General features: G+C 31.0%; 1 protein-coding gene across 1 annotated transcript; it reads right to left on the bottom strand.

Moving 5' to 3' along the window:
- Nucleotides 1-3,963: 3,963 nt before the first annotated feature.
- LOC134233029 (uncharacterized) lies at nt 3,964-8,468 on the bottom strand. Its single transcript, XM_062715026.1, has 5 exons — nt 7,945-8,468; nt 7,452-7,650; nt 6,713-6,820; nt 6,529-6,595; nt 3,964-4,156 (listed from the first exon to the last, which is right to left on the bottom strand). Exons 1-5 carry the CDS (start codon nt 8,092-8,094, stop codon nt 3,964-3,966), a joined length of 717 nt encoding a protein of 238 aa, XP_062571010.1. The 5' UTR covers nt 8,095-8,468.
- Nucleotides 8,469-12,168: the final 3,700 nt, after the last annotated feature.

Raw genomic sequence — 12,168 nt, 5'->3', positions numbered from 1 at the left:
TCATCATATTTGAGACACTTTTCTCTTCGGAAAACATAGAGCACAAGCTTGCCTATCTGAGATTTTTACACATAAACTGCATCTGATATTATTGTATAAAATATATAAATTAGGTAGATAGGCAAGCTTGTGCTCTATGTTTTCTGAAACAAAATGCACTGTAAAATCGATGACAATTTGCATAAAAGAGAGAAAATTCGAAAATTGACCTTTTTTCTGACCTAACTGTGGCCTCTGTACATTCTAAATCTTAGAACCAGTACAAATTTTTTGTGGCAGGGGTGAAAACAGGTTTTAATGGATAAACTGTTGGATCATTCTGAAAGACACCCAAAATTGGGGGCCAAATACTGATCTTACCCTATCTTGTCCTTTGTTTTCTTCACTTTTAATTTTGTCAACGTTTGTAGTTTTATTTAAACTATAAAAGTTTAACAAAAAGATAGAATGCATTTACTAAATCATTTTGATCTATTCAATTATGAAATATTTTTTTAAGAAAACGTCGTACATATAACAGTATTAAATATTCAACACATTTTTTTTTATCTCAAAGAGATGAATTAATCTTACTTTTACTTGATTTCGACATTGTCGTCGTCTTTAATATTACGACATATATTTCCTTGGATTCCAAATGTGGAGTAAATTGTTGGTCATTGTAATCAAATTTGCTTTCATCTGTAAATGCAGTCTCAAACCCAAAAAGATGTGCTGTATCAATTTCTGAAGTGTTAACAAATTTCATAATTTGTTTATGCAATATTGATGAGAAAACAATACCTATGTAATTTAATATTGAAAAAACACTGTTAATCAATTTAATATTATTAAAGAAAAGTTAATATACACCATCTATGTATTCTTACATATGAATAAGACCCATCATAGTTTTGCTGTTCTTAAGAAGGGGTTTTTGCTATAATATCGATGCAAATGATTTATCGTCCATGGAGGACCCACCCTTTTCCTGGGTATCATAACTTTGACAAGCTTGAATCAACATAACCTTGATTTCTTACAAGTCTCATTTTTCCTGGCCAAGTGGTTCTTGAGAAGAAGATTTTTGAATATTTTTTTTTCAAAAATAATTCTATGTAAAACTTTGATCTCCAATCCTAGCCCCACCAAACTCCTGAGAGACAACAGAGACATTTTGATCCGAAAAGGTCACTTGAGCCTTCAGCGTATGTGAGTAAACAAAGGAATAGATTCAACGGGTTGAATTTCTATATATATTTTTCTTTATGCCTAAATCAAATCATACTTAATTCATCCTTGTTGACCAAATTAAAAAAAAAATGTTCAGAACACGTTTCTCCAAAAAAAAAATCTTTATAAGGATTTTTTAATTTCCTCCATTTATATTTTTTAATCGTTCAAGTCTTACCATAATTTATTTAGTGAGTTAAAGTAATGGTCTTCTTAAAGACTTGTCTATTTTGAAAACGCATGTGGCTTTAAACTTATCACCATTGAACTGTAAATAGCAGGGGACGTCTTCTATTTGTAGTATCTACTACACTTCTGCTTCTTCATGATAAAAATGTTTGAAAAGTATAATTATTTAAATGCTTAATAGTATTGCTTTTTATTTTGATCCCTTATAGGCACTATGTAATTGTTAAATTCATTATTAATCTATATTTAATATATATTTTTAAAGAAATGATAATATACATGATATAGAAAACGGAAAATAGTCTTTACACTGTACAAAACTAGATCTGTCATTTCTGAAACATACATGTACATGTAACAAGAGGCCCATGGGCCATATTGTTCACCTGAGAAGCTTTAACCATTCCGTTCTTTACAAGATTTCCCCTTGTAATACATATTAAGACCCCACCCTACCCAACTGATCATAATTTAAACAATTTGAAATCTGCACTACCATAGGATGCTTTGATTCAATACTGTAAAACTTTGATTCCCCATTGTAGCCCCGCCCTACCCGAGGGGTCACGATTAGAACAATTTAGAATCTACACTACCCATAGATGCTTTCACATACGTTTCAGCTTTTCTGGCCCAGTGGTTCTTGAGTAGAAGATTTTCAAAGATTTTTCCTATATATTTCTATGTAAAACTTTGATTCCTCATTGTAGTCCCGCCCTACCCCTGACGGTCATGATTTTTCATAATTAAGAATTTTCACTACCCCAGGATGCTTTAATGTAAGTTTCAGCTTTTCTGGTCCAGTGGTTCTTGTGAAGAAGATTTTTAACGATTTTTTCTATATTTCTATGTAAAATTTATTTTTAAATTTAGAGTCAATTTAGAGTCTACACTACCCCAGGATGCTTCAACATAAGTTTCAGCTTTTCTGGCCCAGTGGTTCTTGAGAAGAAGGTTTTTTAATGACCCCACCCTATTTTTGTCGTTTCTTGATTATCTCCCTTTGTGAGGAAACTTGGCCCTTCATTTTAACAATTTATATTTCCCTTCACCCAAGAATGCTTTGTACCAAGTTTGGTCAAAATTTGCCCAGTGGTTCTTGAGAAGTAGTCGAAAATGTGAAAAGTTTACAGAAGGACAGACAGACGGACGGACAGACAAACAGACGGACGGACGACAAACTAAATGTGATCAGAAAAGCTCAATTGAACCTTCAGCTCAGGTGAGTTAAAAATGAAACAAACCAATATGGGTATGGCGTTTGAATCTACACGATGCAACTGCATGATAATCCCCCTTGTCCTCTTCAGTCAAGTTGTGAATATAAAGACAGTTAGAGTTTATTGTAAATTTATCAATGTTTTTACTCCTGTCAATTATTTCTCCATTTTTCTTCCAAGTCACATTCGCTGTACATCTAGTCGAGTATGGAACTAATTTAAGAGTGTTTCTTCTCTGTTTTACTCCTAAAAATAAATTATTATAGTATGAGTTCACCATGCTTCTAACACCCTTGTACATGACCAATCTATTAGGATATTGCTACCTAAATACTTACTATTAGTAAATAGAGCATAACATATATAAAGAGATTGGAGAAAAAATAAATAAAGCTTCGAAAAAGAAAAATTGTTAGGTCTAGCCCTCATCTTTAATCCTTGAACGAAGTTCTACTGATGTATAGATAAAAAGGAACTTCAGTAGACCTATGCAACTGCATATTCTAGAAAAGGTGTAAATGAGATTTGGAGTCCTCAAGAACCATAAGATTAAAAATAAAAACAAAAATTTCCTTTTCATCATAACTTACTTCCTCTCTAAATTACAATACCTTTGGCCTTCGAGTCGACATTCATATTGATCGACGATATTTTGTAAATCTAGGTAGAATGTCAAATCGATCTATCTCATTGATTTCAATGACTATAGCCGATAAAAGCCAACAAACAATTAAAATTGTTGATAAATGAGCTACTACATGGTCAGCTTTTATTATTTTATGTATTATTATTCAATTTTTATTTCTTTTTAATGATTATTAAGTAGTATCCCACTATCACTTGTATATTGTGATAATGTTTCCAAACTCATTTGCTACTCAATAGCTTGTTCTTAACAAAACAAAGCAAGCATCTCATAAGTAAGTAGATGACGGATATTGAGATAACTAACACTATTCAATATCAAAGTCCATTAGTGAGATTTGAAAATCGGCATTTCGTTAATTTGATTGTTGTTATGATAACGTCGACATTGTTAGCAAATATCTTAAGAATGTATCGTGTTTTGGCTGATTTGTATATACTTTTATTTTTTCGTTTTAGGTTTCTATTAATATAAAAATTGGCTACGACAATTTTTATTTCTTTATTTTTAATACCTGTAAATGAATACGGCTCACGGTGGATGTGAACGACCAACAGAGAATACTTACTTATCCAATTTTTGGGATTACCAGGTATCCGTTTTTTACATATTGATTTAAGATTTTTGAGGTCTTATACTGATCATTTATTTTTTATATATAATCTATTTTGTTATTGTGTTACTTATGTGCCTGTTTCATGATTTATTTTTTATAGATTTTGCCATACACCAAATCATTATAGGAGGGATAGCGATGATTGACATGAGAAGAATCATTATCTTTCCAATATTCCAATTGTCTGCTTTTGGTTCGGGTTTAGGTACTATTGTGGTAGAATTGCAGCTTCCAGACATGACACTACAATTCTTCGGCAGACTGTGGTTGTTCCTGAGAAAAAAATTGAGAAAATAGGCTACATTTGTTGTGATGTCAATATGAGTCATTGCTGATCATTTCATATATATATATATATATCTCAGTAGTACAAAAAGTATTATATTAAATCAGAATTTTTTATAACTGTCTGAAGAGCCAACATGGCTGAAAGCGCTAACAGTAAAGATTTCATTTAATTTGGACTGCAGCATTCTGTTTTTATTTACAATTATATATATATATATATATATATATATATATATATATATATATATATATATATATATATATATATATATATATATATATATATATATTGAAATTATTTAAACAATAAAATATGATAATTAAAATCAAAATCGTGAATATTTGTGAATATGTCTCAGTAGTAAAAAAAAGTATTATATTAAATCAAAATAGTACAAGTGAACAACGAAGCTTGAAAATAAAAAAAGGACATTCAAAAGAACAGACGGACCAAACAAAACATTTGACAAGTATATTAATTCATTTGCACTTTGACGTAACACAGCCAATTTACTGAGAAATCATCAGATTTTAAGAAATTCACGGATACCTTTATCCACAAATTCTTAACCTCCACAAATTGATGAATTAGAGTAATAAAGTCGTATTTCCCTACATAGTTATAATAAAATTAATTCAATTTATTATAGGCTAAAATATATCACTCCAATTAAACTCTGTTTCGACTGACCTTAAAGTCAGCTAATGAAGGCTTCAGAGATTGACTATCATTACAATGCCATTTAGATCACCAATGTTTTAATATGAAGGATATCGAAGTAACAATCAGTATTCAATATCAAAGTCGATAAAAGAATACAAAATAGGAGCAGAGCAAACAATGACCTCCGAAACATCAAAGGTGGGATCAGGTACCATGGAGGAGTGAACATCACCTGCTGACCGGTCACACCCGCTGTGTGCTCCTTGTTATGATCGGGAAATAACGGAAAAATCCGTCGTCAATTCAATTTATAAATAATGGAATAACAATTAGTACATATATGAAAACGTCAGTCAGCATTTGACTTAATGATAAATTGTATTTACTGACAAGGTCATCGTCTTGACCATAGAATTTTTGAAATGATGACTTTAAACGAGACTGCTGATATTCTTGTTTCATCAACTTGCTTGTCAATAATTTACCTCGTTTTAGAAATTGTTCATATGTAGAGCATGCTCTTGCGTATCGAACATGTGGAAAGTTTGCTTTTGTGTAAAAGAGTAAGAAGTTGATGCCTTCATCGTGGGTTCAAATCAAATGCGGGACAAGAGACCGATGCTCAGAATAAGACTGTATAAATGGAGGTCAAGTGTCGTAGTAGGTGTTGGAAAATTATTAAATTAATATTGCTTTTTTTCATGCCAGAACTTGGATAAAAGATCATCGGTTTTTTAAACGTCCCATAGATTAATTTGCTTACAATAAGATGTCAATACTATCTGAAATATATACATTTTAGAACCGTTCTGGATTGCAATATATGTTAAACTTTGATCAGGCATTGTGACCCCCTTACCTCTGAGGTTCATGATTTAAATAACACTACCTGAGGATGCTTCAACATGAGTTTCATCTTTCCTGGCCCACTGGTTCTTGAGAAGAAAATTTTTACAGATTTTTCTTTATATTCCTATGTAAAACTTTGATCAGCCATTGTGGCTCCGCCCTTCCTCCGGGAGCCATGATATGAACAAACTTTAATTTACACTTCCAGAGGATACCTACACATGAGTTTTATCTTTCCTGGACAAGTGGTTCTGGTTAAGAAGATTTTTAAAAGATGTTATTAATTTTTCACTTATTCATAATTATCTCCCTTTGGAAAAATAAAACTAAGCATACTTGTTTTGATTGAAATTGGCAATCAAATAATTTTTACAACGACGACAACGATAACAACGACAGACAACGGACAAATTTTGATCAGAAAAGCTCAGGTGTTGATAACCGTTCAACATCCAAGTTTCTTTTTTAGATATAACATTCCGATTAAAAGTAATTAAACGAAAATGACACGTTACTTAACGCACAATTACAAACGATTAAAACCGCAAACGGGAGAGTCTTCTTCAAGCACGATATCGTATGTTACATGAACGATCACGCACGTTTTGCTTTATCAAAACTGTTTCAAAAGTTACGAGGGGTGATCAAAAAGTTCGCAAATTATATCTAATAATTTCGTGCATTTCGTTCTGTACCGCTAACTTAGTAAAATTATGATCTTTAAAATCTTTTCTGCAAACCAAACCCATTTCTTTTTTTTAAATGTAAAGGTCATCATATCCCAACTTTCATGTGTACAATATATGGAACAATATTTTAATTAAAACAAAATATAATAATATACCTAAAATGACAATCCGGATCTGCCACAAAACATCTCAGGTCTCGGTTAATATCCAAGCATTTCAGAACTAATTCAAGTGAAATAATAATGATTATTTACGTTGCACAATTGTTATATTTGAATAAAGAAACTAAGATTCATATCAAACGCATATCACATAAAATGACTCGATATTTAACCTTACACTTGAAAATATTGCTACTAAAGTAAGGGATCTTTGGACATCCTTCGAAAAACATGCTACAGTCCTCTTGATCTACGAACCCAGATGTTGATAAATGTAGACATTTTCCTAAAAAATACATTTGTTTTGGAAATAAATTTTGGTCATTGCTTACATTGCTAACTACAAAGTTTTAATGTTTATTTACAAAGGATTCATCAGATAGTAAAGGAATGGAATAAAGTGCACCTTTAAAACTTTTTGCTGTTTTGTATTAACTGCAGAGCTGAGCAAAACCGCGGGATCACTAAATCCTGTGTTTGTCTATGTATTTGTCCGTTTATAAGTCTGACGATTCGTCATTCCTTATACCTTTTAAATGACCTTATTATTATTTCTAATTATGCGATAGTTTTTGCCACTTTCGAAAAGTTTCCTCGATGTACAATAAAAGTAAATCTGTGCGTGTTTCTGGAATTGTACAACACTTTAATTTTAAAAGATACTACAAGTCTCTTAATTGCTTTTCTTTCTACAAAAGATAATAGAATCTATTCACTTGAAAAGTTTGAGACAGATGCAAAGCTTTGTGTTAATATAAAATAGTAAAGTATCTTTAATGATGCAAAAGCATGTACGGAAGTTTTGGGACACCTTTTGTAACCTGAGATCTACATGTAGTTAAATTTAAAAATATTTCATGTAATTAAAATAAAATATTAAAGCTTGTAAACATCATTTACATTAAATACAATGGTACCTTTTTCATAAAGACCCATAATCTTGTCGTAACAAAACTCGAGTAAAGTTGTCTTTTCCTGATTAGGAATACAGAGGTACTGAAGTCTGTTGTGGACGTCATGGGAACAGTTTAATCTAACACCAGCTTCATACCACGTGTTATTAGCTGAAGGACAGGAATCCACCTTATTAACACGAAATCGGTACTTTGGCGAAACCTATTTATATATGTATATATAATGATTATATTATTTAATTATATCAACTTCTGCAACATATCAATATCATCATAATCTTATTGTTACATGTAATATGTTTTCCACCGGGTTCCTCTGCCTGAAATAATTTATCTACCCTTGAGTTTTAACATAAACTTTTAAAAAATATGGGAACATTTTTAGAATCGTAAAAAGAATTTATTGCCTTGTGGTGTAAAATAAGAATTTAATTATCTAAAATAGAAAATAAATTATTCACATATAATTCTTTATAATGGTGAAATATATATTTACCTGTCTTGACTGACTAACTATGCTTTGGATTTCTGTGATTTTGTTGAAATCGCTGATGTTAATTGTTGACATAACACACGATATCAATAACAGGAATAAACTAACAAATAATTCCAACTGTCGTTGGCTTAGATTCATCTTTGACCACATACTGGCTAAACACGGAATTCTCACGCATATAAAATTCAGTAAGAAAACACACTGAGGTCAACTTAGGTCGCCTATGTTCTTGACATGGCCGTTTAGCATATCAATAAGTCATTTACAATAATTCGAGAAATGATTAAATTTGTCGTTATAAGACGCTGATTTGACATATAAACAAACTTCTCACTGATACATATTCTAATGAAAATCTCTTCTTGCTTAATACGACATTGTCACTGAGAAAGAGTAACAGCCCGTCCCTTGATTTCTTCATTTGTTTGAAACTTGTAATCTAAAAACACATGAGACAAAATTTCCAACACAGCATCTTTTTTTCTAACGTTTCTTTCACTTGAGACAATAATGTACGGCTAAGGAACTCCTGCAATAAAAACCATTTCTTAATTTGATTTCCTTATACTTTACAAGTAGCTGCGAGTTACGCCAGGGGTGACCGATTGATTAAATTTAAAAGAAATCAGTGACTATGTAGGTCATGATATTTTATAAGTGAACGAGTCTGCTTATCTATTGTTAATAGTAAATTGATCTGTCTTTGGTTTTAACAAAAGATTAAACTTGATGATGTATCGTGCAAAATGAACCAAAAATTATCTCTATTTTAGTTAGCATTCATTAAATAGCAATTTCTTTTTACTCGCTGTTTTCTTAAATAGTTTTGTTTTTTTGTTATTTGATTTATTTAATTATTTGAAAATAAATCTTTTGCATTTATGAGTAAAATATGATGAAACTATTTACATATACTTCTCCTGTAAATAGTATGCTTATTAATTTCCCTATCATTTTATCAAATTCTAATATTAACTCAGTGATATTTAGCAGCTTTACCCCCTATAGTTCCCCAACCCCCAGAGCAATAAATTAGCAACATAAGAGGTTTACCTTAAAAGAAAATTACTTTTGTATCATATTTTCCTCTACAAGAGGATTTAAGGCATCCTGTTTCCGGTTAAGCGTATTCATAATATAGCAAAGAAAATAATTTTTCAGAATTTGAATCAATATTTTGATAGCACTTTATATACATGTCCTTGCATGATATGAGAGATAACATAGTGTTTATTTACACCTGTTTGGCACCCACTGTCATCCTTAGATACACGTAAAGAAACATTGTAATTTAACTACAATATTTACATTCAGTTTAATTTTCTTTTATGAAATCCATTAGAAATCCACGACGTTCAAATCACTTTGACATACGCAAAACCTTGTCACTAAAACTCTTGATTTTTTTTAATATGAGTGGAAAACTAGGGTTTAGTTATGAAATTCAAACTCACATAACAGTATAGTAAAATATATTAACAAACGCATATTTTATTTCAGTGATCGAGTATCAATATATCGTTTTTTTATTTTGATTGTATTTCTGATTTTTATCTCTTTTATGCCCCATGAAATCGAAGTTCAATTCTTTTTGTTCTGTCCGTCCATCATTCCGTCAGTCTGTCTATGTACCTCTCTGTTTGTCAACAAAAAAACTTTAACTTAGCAAAAAAGTTTGAGTGGAAAGGGTTAATGCAATGATATTTCAAAAATGTAACTTTTGTGATACATGTAAGACCTTTCTTTGAGTACCATCTTAACCTTGGAGTGTTACCCACTTAAAAAACAACAACAAAAAAACAAACAAATAAACAAACAATTTTTACCTAGGCTATATCGTTGGACCAGTTTGTGCAAGGATTTTCGTACTTCACTTTTTTTATTGTGACAAGACCTTTCAATAAATACGGATATGTTTTACCTTGAACTTTTAAAAAAAATTAACCTTGGCCATAATTTTGAACTCTTAGTACTGTGACTTTCATATTTTACAATTTTATTACTTACGACAAGACCTTATTTTGGATATCAAAAATTATGAGTTTGAGTTCGACCTGGGAGTTTGCCTTTCATTTGAAAATTTTCTGCTCTTGCTATATACTGCCATACGTAAGCATCGGTGTTTCAAAAACTCAGCTTGTCCTTTAAGGATAAAGAATACAAACAAATGATTTTCTCACAAACTCTAAATATCGTTCTCACTTTAAAAGTCATATTTGCTTAGATCAACAACTAAATGCTTGGCAAAGCCAAATACATGTAATTTGGTAAAAATTGCATAAATGCAATTTATCATACTGTTCGTTATCTCCATATGTTTCATTCAGTATGTTTTTATTTTGTTAATAAAATGTATTAAGTTTTCTTGCTTCAAAGTTCAAGGTAGGGTGGGAAACAATTGGATATCAAAGTTTAACATAAAAGTACATAAGAAAAAATCTTTTAAAAATCTTTTTCGCAAAGACAACAAAGCCGTGATTGGTCATAGTTATATGGAAGCATTCTCTGGTAGTGTAGATTCAAGTTTGTTCAAATCATGACCCTCAGGGGTAAGGGGCACTGTTGCAGACACTGTTGAAATAACGATCACTATTGAAATAATTATCTCAAATGACTAAATTTGTTTTGTTTTCCTTTTCGTATAAATTAGGGAATAACTATCTTCTGATTTGGTATTTGCGACCGTTAATGCTGATTTAACGGTCGCAAACTGAGTTTTACCGGCGACGCGTGAGCGGAGCCGGTAAAACCGATGTTTGCGACCGTTAAATCAGCATTAACGGTCGCAAATACCAAATTAGAAGATTAGTTATTCCCATTCTAATGCAATCCATGCATTTTGTTTGTTGTTTACGTCTTATTTTGTTGAATTTTTTTTTTAAATGAAATACGTCACGGAGCATTGTGTTTTTGCGTCGCTCTATTATGACGTCACAATGAAAATGCTTTCACGCTAGTTAATGCTCGTTTTACTGCTTCAAACATCAGTGCATTAGCCAATCAAAACGTGTTTTACTAAAGAATTGCATTAGAATTTCAATTAATACACGGACACTTTTTATTATACCGACGTACTTTTAATTCAAATATGTATGGAAATGTTATAAGCACGATCCCGCTGAATCTGGCCAAATCGGCAAAAAGCTTAAGCAACAGACAATCAATTGATATATTCAATTTTGAAATGATTTGTAGATGTAGAAATTAGAATATCTAGACTACATTGAAATGAAGGAAGAAGACTGATAATTTTATGTACAAACTTTCTGATGAAAATATGAATATCTTTAATAAAAAGAATTTAGAATAGAACTAAATTGTCGCTCACATTCATGGAATTACCGACATTGCTAATACGGATAGTAAAGCCAATTCCGACTCGTCAAGGCATTAAAAAGCAAATTTCTGGGGAAGTTAGTATTAAGTTTATCAAAATTGTAGGGGTTATTTCAATAGTGATTTAAATGTGCTGCTACAGTGTTTCGAAACGTAAATATCAATTTCTTTTAATATGATAATTCACAAGAACACTGTAGTTGTAATTTTAACAGTTAACTCAATAACTGAATTAAAAATATTTCAGAACATAAAGAACCATTAATCCATGTTTTTTTAATAGTTAGATTACTTTAATAAATCTTGTAATGTTTTTTTTAGTATTATTTATCATCAAATATCTAAATAATTATTTAAATAAATTTTGAATCATTATTTCAATACTATTGAAAATTTTATTTCAAATGTGAACATTTCAATTCATTTCAATAGTTGTTGCAACCCATGTTCGGTATTGAAATGCTCTCCAAACCACTATTAAAATAATTATTCCGGTAGTGGTCGTATCTAAACAGTGGTTGCATACTATGTTTATTATTGAAATGCACTCTCAACCACTATTGAAATTATTATTTCAATACTGGTCGTTATTTCAATAGTGGTTGCAACAGGGCACAATGGGGGATGAAAATTTAACATAGGAATGCATAGGAAAAATATTTTTGAAAATTCTCATGAACAGCAAAGTCATGATTGGTCATAATTTTTTTTAAGCATCCTGTGTTAGTGTAGATTTATGTTTGTTCAAATCATGACCCCTGAAGCAAGGGCTATGCCATTATTGGTGATCAAAGTAGAATAACATAGAAAAAATCTTTAAAATTCTTCTTCCTGAGAACAGCAAAGCTGTGATTGGTCTTAGTGATATGGAATCAACCTCGGGTAGGG

This window comes from Saccostrea cucullata, unplaced genomic scaffold (assembly GCF_032062105.1).
Source record: "Saccostrea cucullata isolate Sc308-1 unplaced genomic scaffold, CSIRO_AGI_Scuc_v1 ctg554, whole genome shotgun sequence".
NCBI lineage: Eukaryota > Metazoa > Mollusca > Bivalvia > Ostreida > Ostreidae > Saccostrea > Saccostrea cuccullata.
The sequence above is the reverse complement of the archived record's forward strand: the minus strand, read 5'-3'. Positions and strand labels throughout refer to the sequence as shown.